This window comes from Amphiura filiformis, chromosome 18 (genome assembly GCF_039555335.1).
Source record: "Amphiura filiformis chromosome 18, Afil_fr2py, whole genome shotgun sequence".
Taxonomy (NCBI): Eukaryota; Metazoa; Echinodermata; class Ophiuroidea; order Amphilepidida; family Amphiuridae; genus Amphiura; species Amphiura filiformis.
Window position 1 is genome coordinate 52,759,561 of NC_092645.1, and position 16,152 is coordinate 52,775,712.

The 16,152-nt window shown below is 37.0% G+C and overlaps 1 protein-coding gene across 1 annotated transcript in view; it reads left to right on the plus strand.

Moving 5' to 3' along the window:
* Window positions 1-16,152, plus strand: part of LOC140138804 (uncharacterized) — a 52,448-nt gene that overhangs the window by 33,911 nt on the left and 2,385 nt on the right. Inside the window, 11 exon segments of the mRNA XM_072160574.1 lie at window positions 2,643-2,771; window positions 4,102-4,389; window positions 5,438-5,611; window positions 6,821-6,916; window positions 8,274-8,363; window positions 9,171-9,273; window positions 9,524-9,705; window positions 11,051-11,119; window positions 12,813-12,935; window positions 13,938-14,222; window positions 15,594-15,680. Of these exon segments, the coding sequence (XP_072016675.1) occupies window positions 2,643-2,771; window positions 4,102-4,389; window positions 5,438-5,611; window positions 6,821-6,916; window positions 8,274-8,363; window positions 9,171-9,273; window positions 9,524-9,705; window positions 11,051-11,119; window positions 12,813-12,935; window positions 13,938-14,222; window positions 15,594-15,680 (1,626 nt within the window).

Below are 16,152 nucleotides of genomic sequence, written 5' to 3' on the forward strand. Positions count from 1 at the left end.
AAAATTTTGAAAAAAGGACACATTCATATACCAAAATAGGCTTTGAAAAAGGGGTCATTGATATACCAGAAGGCTGAAAATGCTACCCATGTTTATGCACGTCCCCGTATGGTCATTTGTACTGAGTACCCCGGATTTATAGTTCTTAGATTCAGTAGAGAAGTGTAATGTGTTATAGGCTGAACCAAGATAACTTGTGTCCACTGATCTGATCTGATCCAATATTTTATGCATAAAATGTGAAAACTAACATTTTGTGTAGAAACAAATCAATCACACATTATTACTTGTAGGCTCATCTTTTGCTTCCTCATTATTTTGCTGTGAATATGTTCTCCAGAGGGAGCTCTGGCAGTGTTTGAGCCACGCCGTTCAGGGATATCTGGCACAGAGTCTTCCCGACCGGCACTAAAAAAAAAAAAAAAAAAAAAAAGGCAGTGATTTATAGTGCGCTATGCACAGGCACAACGCCTAGATGTTGATCCACAAGCCTCAGCACACAGGTTGTCGCTGACCACTACGGCCCCACATCATTCCATAAACCATTTAACAACAAATCAGGGACTTTGCTGCTTCAAGAGCGCACACCCTAGACATTCCACAAATAACCTTCACAACCAGGATCAGCTCCCCGAGTTTCGTACGGGTTACAATTAGACAAATTAGCAGTAAGTTCCTTGTCCAGGGGAATTTCAAGCTAACTTAATTTTTCCACGAGAGCATACTAGGCACCGCCAGGGTTCAAACCCGCAACCTCTCACACCATAGTCGAACGCCTTAACGATTGAGCTAACTTGACTGCTTAAATATATTGGTCACCGACCGGCACAAAAAATCTGTGAAATCACTGAAAATGCACAAGTTACAACCAAGATGTTGTGTGTTTTTACGTACCTGAGAGAACAGTAAGAGATGAATTCGCCCGTGTAGGGAGATTATGAGATGAATTCGTCCGTGGTGTAGCTATTAGGAGGGGAGAACAGCTACACCACAGACAAATTCATCTCTTAATCTCCCTACACAGACAAATTCATCTCTTAATCTCCCTCCTTACACACACTCAGCTACTAAAATTATCCGGCACTAAAATTGTGCTGGCTGTACTCTGAGCCCTGGCTATAGTGTCATTTCTTTGCATGGGTTTGTATATATTGCATTATGCATGTCAAGTAACTCTCAAAATACCATGCAACTTTTTTTTTCAAGCAAATATACAAGTTGGCAGATCCAACAATTTACCAGAGTGGGGAAATTACAAATTGAGCTGCATTTCATATTTGAGAAGTCAAACCAGCTCAAAATTACAGCAACTGATTAATTATTAGTCTATACTAACCCTATGTGATGACTTGATTTTAAACAACCAATCCAGAAACTTCTCTTGCTTATAATTTTTTCACAATATTATGTACATGCCACATGATCAGCAAATATCTGCTGAAGTTATGATACTGTTTTACCTTGGTTTGAGTTAGCACATCATTGAATCTTGATTTTGCTCTTTCATAAAATATTTCTTGAGTTGATTTAATGCTTTTTTTTTAGTGAGAAATGAATGATTACAGCTGATAAATAAAATAATTAAACATTCAGAATTTGTTCATGATATACAGAGCATGAGTTTGTGTTCTATTTTTTTCATATTTAAATGTCTGATTTTGTCATATTGGTCCCTGAACATGTTTAAAGCAAAACCTAATGTAACTTGTTGGCAGTTTTGCTTTAAACATGTTCAGGGGCCACAAGCACATAGGAAGTTTTTCATGCCCAACAACGATATGGTGTTTTCTACTTGTAATGAGGAACATGGATGCGAATTACCAAAATAATATGATTCCAAATTTTGAATAAAAATGCTCCTGCGGTTTGGATATTAATAACAAGAATGTGTATAGAACATTATGGGTGGTATAAACAACACAATAGGTGATGAGGTTCCATTTTCTTGTTCATCCCAACTAAATGAAACATTTCTTAGGTCAAACATTTTTAGTGGGGCTATGAGGAATATATTAAGCTTACTTCAAATGCCAAAATTTACATTTTGAGGCTGTCAATCAGATCACTAGATAAAGGAAGGGGAGCTACAGAACTAAAAATTGAAGATCAAAATTTATTGCAAGTCAAATCAAGTACATGTACATCGCATCTGAGTCTCAAGTTTTTGGCATCCTAGACCGAGCCCAACAAAAATGGTACTGATCATGGAGTCCAATATCATAATCAGACTTCATTCCTTCAATGCTGAACTGAACCAAGTAAATAATATAAGTGAAGGTAACATGGGGTGGGGTGATGGTCTTATTTAGCAAGATTTGGGAAACTGCAGATTAAATTCTAAAAGTCTGTTGCGCTGAACTCTCTCCACGCGGGTGTCGACAGCATACGACAAGTTTCAAATTAAAAATAAAATAGAAATTTCAAAATTGTAAATTTTCACAACTATGTTTGGAATCAGCATGAAAAATGCATTAAAATGAGTACAAACAAGCCTAGTATTGGTTCAGTGGTTCTTAAAATAGCTCATGATGTTTTGAGAAATATCTCAAAACTTGGGACTTTTTATGTTGAAGCCTATGGCTAGCACACAGAGCACTGTGACTTTGTATCATAATTCTTGGTTCAACCGCTTATGTTTTCAGTTATCCAATGAGTTGGAGGAGAAAAGGAATACCATCAAGCATATTGAGGAGAAAGTGTGTACCTTGGAGCAGAGATTACAAGACCAAACCTTATCAGGAGATGACAAAACATCAGCTATTACAGCAGAGGTATGTGGGTATTTTTCATGATATAGAATATTGCAGATTCGTACAAGTTCATATGTGACATGATCAAGGGGAATGAGTCACATATCGACCCTGGTCAAAAATGAGTTTTACACATGTTTCTAAAGAGGACATTTAGAGCTTTGAGAAACTGAAAACCCCATGTTGATACAACTTTTCTTTGCGAAGTTACATCAATTTATCAATCACTGAAAACAATATAAAACAAAAGAATTGTAACACTTTCTTTGTCAATATCTCAAAATCAATATTAGCGACATCCGACTCATTTCCCTTGATCGTGTCACATATAAGCTACCTTTTCAGAGTCTGAGTAGAGCATACGTAACTCAGCGTAGTGATTCAGCACGGTGATGGCGTCGCAAGCTATGTCTCTGCTCTACTCCGACTCTGAAAAGGTAACTTTTTAAGCTTATGTCAATATGACAGAATGCAATATCAGTCTACATGCTGCTAAGTACATACATGTTGCTAATATAACTATACAGTCATGTGTTGTTTTCTCGCGTGAAAAAATTGAGTTATATTTTGATCAGCTTGTAATTGGCGGGCCTTATATCATCGCGGATTAACATCAATATATTTGATTTTGAGTATTGTCTTGTCATCTCGCCAGAAGCATCACAAATTATTAATTCAAGTCCTACACTTTGTTTACTTTTTTAACATGCAAAATATAGATCAGACAGGTCAACTAATAGCACTCTTAACGTGAGTCTACTTTTTGACGTAGTTGTAAAAGCCTAACATCTTCTGCCGATTAGGAACTGATTAAACTAGAACTTGAAATTTCCTGGACAATGAACTCACTCCAATTTTAACCTGCACAACTTATGCTTATCCTGGCTGTGAAGGTATATACAAATGTGGTATGTCTAGGGTGTGTGCTTCTTAGCTGCAAGTCCCTGTGTTGTTTTAAATGGTTTATGGAATGATTTGGGACTACATTGGGCAGTGACAATTTGTGAAGTGTGCTGAGGCTTGTAGGTTTATGCCTGTACTTTTTTATGGTAATGATTCAAATCAGAGCACTCAATTTGAAGATGCATATAATTATGCACAATGTTTGCCGACATAGGTTTTTCCTGCTCAACGTTTTGTGCATTTTACCAGCAGTATTGAATCATTGGTGTAAGTGACCAATACCTGTCTATTTTTGCACTCTACAACTTCTCTGCATGTTGTAGAGTCATATCATCATGCTCATATAGATTGGTAATTATTGATCGAGTAGCTCTTTTCAGTATTCCTTGCGGTCTTAAAAAACTTTTACAGTAATTTCTAATATATTAAACTGATTGTTTTCTCACAGAGGGAATCATTTGAAAAGAAATTAGAAGCCACCAGAAAAGAACTATCTGAGCTAAAAAGTGCCAGCAGTGAAAACATCTCAACGCTGGAGCAGCAGATCTCACATCTTAACACCAAGATGGCGGAAGATAGTGAGGAGATGAAGAACAGAGAGAGGAGGATAAAAGACCTTGAGGAGCAGCATCAGAAGGAGCTGGAGGAATTGAACCAGAGACTAAAAAACAGTGATACACAGTCCTCAGAAATTAGCAGGTTGCTGAATGAGAAGGAGATGCAATTAGCAGCACAGGTAGGGAAGATGTTTGTACAAAGCATGTGTAAAAGTTTGACCTACAATCATAGCTACATAACTAGAGACCGAAGTTCTCCATTTTATGGAAAAATTTCATGGAATTTCATGGAATTTCATGGAATTCCAAGAAGAATATTAAAAAATATTAGAAAATAGAGTGAAAATGGTCAAATTGTGTCAGAATTCTGTTGAATATTGTTGTAAGAAGAAAACAGGAGCGCACACTGTACAAGTTTACAGTATGTTCAGCACCTCGTGGGAGATACTGAAGGGATGCTGCAGCCAAACAAAATTGTTTCGCTTGCCCAAGATAGCAATAGTTGGAGAAAGCTTGTAGTCTCCTGCTCCGCAGCCAACTGATGATGATGATGATGATGATGATGATTGTTGTAAAGGGAAGTTATACAAAATAATACATGCGTACTGAGATGTTGATAGTCTAATGCACAAGCCCTAGGAGGGAGCACATTGGACGCATCAACATCTCAGTATAAGTGCATTATTTTGTCAAATAGCCGATTCACAAAAACAGCAAATGGCTTTTTCTGTTGTCAGATGAATTGCGCATGCATAGTACCTTACTAACCCACATACAGATACATTTTTTGCGCAAACGGTAGGATGCGGAATATATCTAGCCAGTAATTATCCAATCAAAACACAGGATAATACTCAATATGGAGCACTAACACTGAAAGGTGGGATTTGAGTGGTGTATGCAACATAGATTTGTTCTTCTGAATGCTTCAGAGCATGAAATTCAGGTGCCAAAGCATGGAAAACATGTTTTCCTATGAAGATCACATGCTTGGATACAGTTTAAACTAGAATTACGCGGTTCATAATTAAGGTGACCCCCCACAAAGGTGTGCAAATAAAAAGTTTTATAAATATGCAATATGCAAATAGTTAAAAAATGGTAACCATTCTTACCCACTGCATGTGTAAAATATAGCAAGATTTCAACCCATTTACAAAATACATGCTTCTCACTTTACAAAGCAAGATTGCATTTTGCCGATGATATTTTATTAAATCATTTCAGAGAGCCTCAAGTGAAGCAGAGCTAAGCAGTGTACAAAAACAACTCACCGATACCAAAAGACAATCCTTAGAGACCAAGAAGCAACTACAAGATAAAATAGCCACCTTAGATGCTAAAGTCACTGCCTTAGAAGCTGCCAGGGATTTTGACAAAAGTGCCTCAGAACATAAAATTGTGAGTAGTCTTTAGATACCTTCTATAAACAACACTTTTCAGAGCCATCATCTCTTTTGTAGATAAGAGGCAATCTGCTTGTATATCATTGGACAAGGGCAGCCTATTATTACATTCTGTTGGTAAAGGGTAGTCTACATGCATCTACATCTTTTATAAGTCTTGTCCTTTAAAGAAGTCGAGAGTATATAACTTTGAAATCTTCAGTCCCTAGAAACCAACTACATGAGAAGCACCTCTAAAGTCACTGCCTTAGAAGCTGCCAGAGATTTTGACAAAAGTGCCTCAGAACATAAAATTATTGTTCAGGGCTGTAGTAACTTATTAGCAGTATTGGCAAAAATGCCATGACCATAAAAAGTGGGTAATGGTGAATCCAATGGACAAAGACACAAAACACATCAATGTTCAATAAATGATACAAGAGGATACCTTGAATATGAACAACTGGAAAGAAAAAGAGCAAGGTACACCAATTTGATGTGGGGAAACAAGTAAAATACACACTAGACGGTATGCAGACGGGGGACAAAAATAGCAAATGTATTTAGGCATTAGAAGTAGGTAAAGTTCAGTAGCCAAAAATTGTCAGTTCCAAAGCCCACAGAAGTAGAAACAACACGAATCAATGGGAATACCAAAGTGCATGAGAACAAATGATGCAAATCACTGTGCACATAAACAGGTACGATAAATCAAACAACCAATGTAGGCACAAAAACAGGCAAAGTTCGATGGCCAAAACTTGCCAATTCCAGAGCCCACATAAGTGTCAGGAGAACAGTACAAAAGTACACTAGAAGTGATGAAAACCACCGCTACGGTTCGAATCCGCAACTTAGTCGAACGCCTTATCGATTGAGACTGCTGAATAGAGAATGAACAAATATCATTTTAGTTAACTAGACGTGTGTATTTAAAATCAAGACTAACAAATTAATTCATGTTGCTATATATATATGTAGCAATTGTGGATACAGGGCAGGGATTGACCACTTCATAAAGTTCCCGTTGGGCACCACCCATTATTGTTGGCTGCGGTACAAACTATACAATTTGTAAGAAATTACTACACTACTTTCAAAAAGGTTGGCAATTCCTGGAATAACTTTCCTACTTATAATGAAATGATGCAATTATGCTTTGTATGTAATCTGAAAGTAGTTTACCAATAGTCAATTTTCTGTATAATTTGTTTTCATTTTACAGTCCAGACTAAGTAGTGTGAATGAGGAATACTTAGAGAAGGAAATTGAGCATGAAAAACAACTCACACAACTAGAAGAAGAAAAAGAACAACTCAAGGTGAGTCACACTGCTTACACTTCCCACAATGCATATCTTCTGTTTCAATTTTCTGTACTGATTTGCTATCTAGTGCAACATGGGTCCATAGTGACAAAGAGTACATCCAGATCTTGTAAAATATGTTTATTTCTTGACTATTGACCCATGTTTAACCAGTCTATTCTCAATATGAAAGCAAAGGGAACTGTACAAAGTAACAAGAGTGGCATTTGATGTAATGACTCAGGTGATGTTATGGAACACTTTACCAAATGTCATCCGAAACTCTATCACAGTTGCTTCTTTCAAGAGCCAAACAAAAACTCATTTATTCCCGGACTAATTCTTTCCCCATGTTTCATGCTGCTTTGTTTTATTTGTTATTTAGTAATGTAAGATGTGTAGTTTAAGATATTTTTTGTAAAGCGCTGAGGTCGTGTTTACTCATGTTATGGCGCTATATAAAAGCTGCTTGTTGTTGTTGTTGTTGATGCATTATGTTGCAAAGGAGCTTTGAGGGTCATTCCATGAATTTGGGCCACAATTGGACACTGTTAAATTCTGCCCTATTATATGAATGTAACCTTTTCATAACTTTTCTGTGTCTTTTAAGACACATTGGCTTTTCATGCTGATCATAATTAACACCAAACAGGAACCACACAAGTTTTAAGCTGGTCACCATCAGCGTTAGAAATAGGCCTTTGGTCCAAAAGCCAGTGAAATCCACCTTCTGATACACTACCGTAAAGATTCGCCTAATGGCGCTATGGTCTCCCTTGACATAACTGAAATTTAAGGCACAACCTAAAAGCGCCTTCCAATAAAAATCCCACCACCAAAGAAAGGCAAGGACCGTTAATTTTTATTGGGAGTTTCAGATGAGGGAGCTCTCTATTTGTACATGAAATTTATCCCAAGGTAAAGGAGACCCAGTGCGTCATTAGGCCTGCGAAATATTCTTACCAATGTCAGCAAGATGGTGTCGAAAGCAACCTCAACATGAAACCTAACTGCTATTTGGCCTGTATTTACCCATTGTTGACTTACGTATCTGAAGTGTCACATAATGTGGACCAGTGAAACATTAAAATCTTGAAATTGATAAAAATTTAGTATATGTCAATTTTACAATTGAGTTTAGGGCCCCTAAAAATTGACAAAAATTTTAGCTTAATATCCCACGCAGATAGTGTAAGGTAACCACATTTGAAATTCACACTCCCTGTGTGAGAGATTCAGGTCATATCTTCCAGGGGGTGTATTGATTTTGACTGGAATAGCCCAGTGCAGCTTGTGTTGTGTATCTCCCGTGCATGATCCCACAATGGGTAACATTGTATTCAACATTTTTTCCACCAAATATTTTTTTCAGAACCAAGCGACACAAAGAGAGAGGGAGTACACTCAGGCTAGTACAGAATTATATGCTACAAAAAGAGAACTTGAAGAACTACAAGCCAAGGTATGTCACTTATTTGTTTAATATTTCATCATACGCATTGCTAGTGACAAATTGTGTATAGTTACACTTGTTGTTTTACCTTCTGTAGTTAAAGCCATATACATGTAGTAACATTTGCTGAGGAGGACACCCTCAATGTTTTTCAAAATTCTGATTTTTACACAATTGTAATGTAATTTAGTAAACTAACATACCCTGAAAAAGTCAAAGCTGTAGGTACTGTAGTTGTGACAAAATTTTTGAGATCTTGAATAAAACAAGGAATATGTTGTTTAATTATTACAACCAAAATATTAGTCGAACACATATACGCGATGCTCATAACACTGTACGTACACGACGTGCAGGAAGTTTTGTTTTGCCTGACCTGTTTGGGTCAAAATTAAAAGGAAACATATAACAGTGAAAATTAACATTTTGTGAAAAAGAAATTTATACAAATCTATTTTGATGGAAATGTTGCTACATGGCTTTAAAGGAATGTTTTAAGCTCCCAAACATGTTCATTATGTCTTTTTGAAGTTACATTTATTTAAGATGTTTTGTATTCAATAAATAGTTTGTCGTACTCAGTAAATGATTTTTTAACAAAAGCAATTTTGTAATGATGATGTTTACTAATGATAATTGTAATGTTTATTTCCGATAATTGTAATGTTTATTTCGGCCATCATTTTGAACCAGGAAGTGATCAGAAAGCAGGGGTTGATTTATAAAATAAAATCTACATGCACAAATGAGCTTTTCTAGGCCAACTTGTATGTATATCAGTGTACCTCTCTTACTTTACTTATTTTCTCATTACAGGTAGCTGAATATGAATCAAGTTTACAAACCCACCAAGAGAAATCATCCTCAGTCACAAAGCAGCTAGAAGACAAAGAAAATGTCATTAAACAACATCAACAAGGTAAATGTCAAGAAAAAATAATTCAATCATTGCATTTATTGATCGCCCCTAGCTGTGACCTAAGTCCAGGGTGGAGACTTATAGTGTGCTGCCAGACCCACAAGGTTGCACACTTCACAGAAAGTTGCATGGTGGCCTTTGCATTAATACAGCATGCCAGTGATACACAGTTAGAGAACAGCAGCAAGTGATCTACAACAAAATTGTATAATTATTTAATAATTCCTAATTTTTTATTTGCTTCTTGCAGAACTTGAAGACTGGAAACAGAAGTGCGACCAAATTCTAGAACAATTTGAAGCTCATAAATTAGAGGCACAAACATTACATGATGAAGTACAGAAGTCAATATTTGACAAAAATGAGAACTTGAGCATTTTACGACAAACAGTAACAGAAAAAGATGATGAAATTAAACAGCAGGAAGAGAAGGTATGTGGTCAAGTCAAAGATATTATACTCAGATATTACCAACTCAAAATTGTACGCTATAGTAAATTCACCATCTTGATTTGTCGCATTTGGAGGGCAGATGGAGATAATGTACTTTCGGCATTTGTTAGTAAGAGCTCGAAAATGAATGATAATTTCCGTTAAGGGTGCTACACCCCTGCCCAATTTTGTGCCTATATTTGCATTTTTTGTCAAAAATTATAGCGCATTGGTGACAAGTAATTATAGGGGCAAGGACTACAACTACTGCACTGCAAATTTTATTTCAGGACAGACAACAGTTGTGGAGTTACAGTCAAAAATTAGGGGAAACCAATATTTGATCAATAAATCAATAACTACTTGCCTTGAGTTGCTGAATTTTCAGTGCAGTAGTTGTAGTCTTTGCCCCTATAATATACATATCTTACCTGTCACCAATGCTCTATAATTTTTGAGAAAAATGCAAAAATAGGCACAAAATTGGCCAGGGGTGTAGTACCCCCTTAAGCTTGAGTTTGTCAAAGGTTTATGCGTGCAGTACTTGGCTTAGTGTGTGGCCCAACGTATTACACACAGGACGCAAAAAACTAAGCACTTTAAATTAATCAGGAGGTACATTAATTAAGTTGCCTCCATGAGCTATATACACACAAAAATGGTGGAGTTGGTACTCTTTCATTTAAGAAATAAAGGGTAATGCATTATCCTTTGCACCCAAATAATGTATCCGAGACAGTAAAAATGTAAATAATGTGTGAGGCGCAACAGAACCCATTATTTAAACGTTTTTACTGCCGAGGACATGTTATTTGTGTGTCAAGAATAATGCTGCACACTATTTCTATTCTATTACCACAAAATAGTGCGATTTAAAGATAAAATATCACTATGAGGTTGAGGGGGTACACGTAACTAAAGCGTAAGTGACAGCGAATGTTGCGGAAATATTGATCGCGTAACCAAGTATAACGCTTTGCGTAGAATGTGTAACAGCGCTAATATACTGCATCGCGCTTTGCTGTGCGCTTTTATGCAAGAAGAACATAAAGTTTGTTGCCCTGGCCATTTTATTGTTAATTAAAGGTCTTTCACGTGATGCGTTTCAACAAATCACAGTGCGCAATTTTGAATTATGGGTGTGGAGGTAATAGAATGTTCCTTGTTGGGTCCAGTACATGGATATTATGTAGTCCTAAGTTTCTGATGGTATAAAAATATCAACTTTTTAGGAGTAGGGAACCAGGCTGCGGATCACAAAGTGTCCCATTGTCCTACTTCTAATGCTATTTTGTTTTGTTTTGATTTCAAAGCTTTAAACACAATTTTAATCTTTTGTGAACAGGTTCAAGAGCTGATAACAAAGTTAGAAGAAGCTCATTCCTTACAAAATGGCCTGAAAGAAGAGCAGGAGGTTTGTATCCTATTTACTGTATATTTTCCATGAATGTTATGGTTGAGCTGAAAAATTTCTTTATAATTTGGTTCACCTCAAGTTTGGTAGTGATGTATGTGCGTATTTTGGTGGCCTAAGCAGTGAATCGCGCACGTCAAGTTAATCACGCAAAGTGTACACTCACACGCACAAGAGTGATTGGTAGGCACGCTTGCAGCGCAATCGCGAAAAAGCATTGACGTCACTACCAAACTTGAAGTGAACCAAATTATATTTGAATTTGTTGAGAGCCTCTACAATAAAAAGCATGTGTTACTTTTTACAATGCTACTGTAAATTTAGGGAAAAAGATCATAAAAGTTGTCAAACACAAAGTGACCACTAAACATCACCTGGAGCGGACTCCATCTATGAAAGATTGAAAGGAATGGTAAAACATGCCAGTTGGTGTGATTGTATGTAGGTGTAAAAGAGGATACACAGAATCAGCATTCTACAATTTTAGCTGTCGGGCAAAATAAAATAAAGAAAAGATGCAGGGATTTATAACGTTTGACTTATATCCACCAAATTGATCTCAAGGCACTGTTGTGAAGCACAGTTTAATGCAGCTATAACTTCACGACGTTAACCGGATGAGACGGGATAGGAATATGGGAAGAGGTCCGATTTTAGAATGCAGTAGGAAATCAAATCAGGATGCAGTGGTGAGAGGCGAGTGCCACAACACAAGCCTGTCCTGCCTCCCAAGCATATAAAAAGTGATTAGCTAATCAAAGCTGCCAAGTTTCAGGTTTTAGCCCGAATTCAGGATTTTTTGAGTCCAAATTCCTGTGTTTTAATTTATTTTCAGCCCATTTAGTGTTTTTTTTTAGCCTGCGTTCACATGTTTTTTCAGGTTTTTCTCACCAGTTTCAGGTTTTTTGAGTGAAACTGAGGGGCATCTGTGACTAATAATTACACTAAAAGCACATAGTAAAAAAATTGTATCCAGCTCATCTTTGTTCATGGTATTCTGCCCCCTACTTCTTATCCAGATTGCCTCCTTCAGCCAGCGTGTTGTTTTATCTGCTTCTTGGTCTATCTGAGCCTCCTCCCACCCAATTACGTGATTTTGTGCTGCTACATGCTCTGCTGATGTTGACACTTTTCTTTGAGCCCTGGTAAAGCTTTTGGCACTTACTTAGGCCACACAAAAATTGTTTGATTGGTGTAACTCGACCGACCCTAAAATTAGGCCAGACCCTAAGATTAGGCCTGACCCTAAAATTAGGCCTGACCATAGAGTTTTAAATTTTTTTCACAAAAAATAAATGAAATTAATTAATTAATTGAATTTAAAAGAAAGAAAAAAAGTTCCAAGGCCTTTATCAAATGCAATTTACAGCTTTAAAAGTAAGAAACAAATCCTGACCTACCTACCCTATTTTTTTTTTATGTTACGCCAATCAAACAATTTTCTTTTAAAGGCCTTATTTGTGTTCTGCAAGCCTTGTGCCGAACAAGCCACCCGTTTCACCAATGAATGTTTTGCGACAGTTTTGACACAGGATCTCATAAATTACCTTGGCACTGTATAATAGGTTATGTTTGTTCTTGGGTGTGCAGAAGCAATTTGAGTAGTGTGTGGTGGAGTTTGAAACAGGTGGAAAAACCAGATTAATCAATTTAAATTATCATATTTTCTCTTTCTCTTTATATTATATTATAGGATATTAGTAAGTTGAAAGATACAGTACAGGACTTAGAGGATCAGCTAACAGAGAAGAATAAAACAGTTAAAATGCAGCAACAAAGGTTATCAGACCTGAAGAAAACTCTACAAAGGGAACTGGTAAGTCAGATATTAGTAGGTTAAAAGACACAGTAAAGGACTTAGAGGATCAGCCTTACAGGGAAGAATAAAACAGTAAAGATGCAACAGCAGAGGTTATCAGACCTCAAGAAAACTCTACAAAGGGAACTGGTAAATTGTTACTTTAGTTTTGTTTGTTTGTTTCCTTCCAAGCAGGCTTCACTAAAGTTTGCTCGGCTTATAATAGGCGAAAATTATTCGGTTTTTGTTACTGCGGCGTCATTAAAGTCTCAACTAACGCTCGCGTAAATTCACATAAGTGAGAGCCAGTCAAGCATTACGCAACACACATCTAGCGTAAATGCTGCGCCCAACTGCGTGCACGTCATTCTGTACCAATACATGGTGTTATGAATTGTTTTTGTTTTTTTGCCTTAAGCCAAACAAACTTTAGGTAGAGGATAATGACTGTGCCTCAGAGGGTATTATGAAAAATCTTAAACTAATTATGTCAGTGCATTCAGTATTAAAATGGGTATATTATATCAAGCCATGATAAAAAAATATAGAGATTACTGGTACAGGTTGTAAGCTTTTTATATTAGACACAGTGAAGAGACTTTAGATATTTATATTGTAGATGTCAAAGTACAGCATTCTTTCATGTTTTAAATGGTGACAAAGTTGAAAAAAAATTTAAAAAAAACAAATTGCCAGGGACTGTCTTTTGGAATTTGCAGGAGAGCATTAAATAGCTCTTCTGGAACCTTCAAGGAGAGCTGTTTAGAGCATTTACAATAGAATGTAAGGAGAGAATGGTCGACAAATAAGAGCTAAAAATCAATCTCCTATATCGGATTTAAGGAGAGCAGTAGAGAGCGATTGCTTTCACAGGACTTTTCACTCTCCTCAAAAGGTGGCCCCTGAATCACTGCTGGAGCTATAAATAGTTGCAACTCATGTTGCATTATCAGTGTTTCTAGAAAGTATATAATGAACAAAAATATTTTTATATTGAACAAATTTTCATTCCTTTTACAGAAAGTGCAATCTGGTGTGAATTATGACTCGCCAGCGGAAGACGACAAGGACCGTACCACGGCCAACAGCGGGGCTGTCGCCACAAGTCTTCCTTCAGGGAGAACTTCACCATTCTCACTAGGAACAGGTGGTGGAGGGGGAGGAGAGTTTGTAGTGAGATCAAATCCTAAAATAACATTTTCTACTCATAATCATCTTGGTATGCATCAAGTAGAAGAAAAAGAAATCAACTTCCAGTACCTCAGGCATGTGGTGTTTAAGTTTATGAGCTCTTCAGATTATGAGGTAAGGGTGCCATTCTGTTGTAAGCCAAAAAGCGCATAAAATACAGGGGTGTGAGAGTTACTTTTTTCAGCTGATTTTCTCTTCTTTTGTTGCCAAAATTGATGTGTTTTCTTTTATTTTTAGCCCACATTTGGCGGTTTTTGTCCTGATTTTACACAGTTTTTCAGCAAATTTGACTAATTTTCCTCTTTTTTGGTCTGTGGCCTCTCACACCCCGGGAAATAAGAGGGTAGTAGATAGCTGGTGACTAGCTACCAGCGTTGTTTACGTTCGGAGTTCAGCTACCGGTCTTAGGATTTGTACTCTTGATGTAGTTTGCTTGGAAGCTAGTGAGGGTGTCAATATAGTTCTTGTGCTGGTAACTCCAAAGGTTCATTGGCTTCAGACCAGGCTTTGGCGGTTTTGTATGGCCACAACCGTCTCACTTCCCTCTGAATTATTTCTTGGTCTTTATACCAAGGTAACCCTGGAAAGATAAGCCAGAGTGCAGAGCTTCCTCTCAGGGCTGTCTTGATCCATTATCTGCATGATCCATTATCTTCTTCCGCTTCCCGAATGCCAAGTGCTGCTAGCCATTTTAGCAGGGACGTATTATAGAAGCCCCCGGCTTCCAGTTTCATTTAGGAAGTAGTGAATGGTCCATGAGCGTGCACTAATCTGAAAGATATCAACTTCCAGTATCTCAGACATGTGATGATATTGATCAGCTTTTCAGATGTTATATGTTATATTTCAAATGGAATAGCCTATTCTATATCATCAGCCAAAAAAAAGCAGTATATAATAATGTTTATCTAAAAGATAACAATTCTTGAAGAGGTTCATTAGGTTTGTAGAAATTCATACTATAAATTTCGTCTTGTCAAAACAAATATTTTACTGACCTGACATTATCAACCATCTTGGGCGATGACCATCTTGAGAGTGATGTTTGTCATCCAACTTCTGTACACCAACAGAGGGTGCATCAGGGCCCAGAAGTTCATTGTATATGTGAGGTAATGGGTTCTCTGTTCATGGTGCAAGGAATGTAATTTGGGAGCCTGCCGTATCAGAGAAGCAATCTGGATAAGGAAGAGCACTGAACACCATGAACAGAGACGAGGATTGGAGCATCGGAGCATCAAAGTCGTCTTGAAATCAACTGGCTTGCAACTTGATGCTCGCGCATGCTAGCGTTTTATTGATTAGATATCTGCAGTCGCTCTGCTGATCAGCGACCGAAGTGACATCATAAATTACGCTACGCTTGTAGCGTTTGCTTAGTGTGATATGTTCGTTAAGAATGGGCCTTTTTGACACTTGCCCTGTGTATGCTTAGTTTTGCTATCTCTTTTAGTAATTAGTGTGTAATTCATTGTATTTTTGCAGGCTATGCAATTATTAAAAGCTGTGTCAACATTATTAGAATTTACCGACCAAGAAGAAAGACTTATAAAGAAGACTCTAGAATGGAAGGTAAGATGATTTTTAATGATAAAATCACCTTTCTTGATCAGTTTCCAAATCAATAACCAGGTTCCTATCTAAGAGGGTACAGATAATGTGTGTGCAAACCCTGGGTTCTATGCCTCAAACATGTAAAATCAGTCTATATGGGGACTATTCTTGCCACTGTGCATCCTGTGGTCTAAGGTTTCTGGGTAGTTCAAGTTTATTTATTTGTTATCAGTTCACATCAATGTTATAAGAATGGAAAATGCAAGATAAAGAATAAAATTATGGTACTCCCCTGTCTGTGTTCAGATTTTGGACTTTTAATTATTGCATGGGAGGTATGTAAATAAAAAGAAGACCTTTAGAGCGCATTAAAAGAGTATATACAATGTACGATGCACTTCTATTTCTTTGGGAAACCTATGTAGGCCTAACCTATCATCTTATGTTTACTCTTTTACATCTCTCCTATGATGCTGGTTTTTTCTTTCAG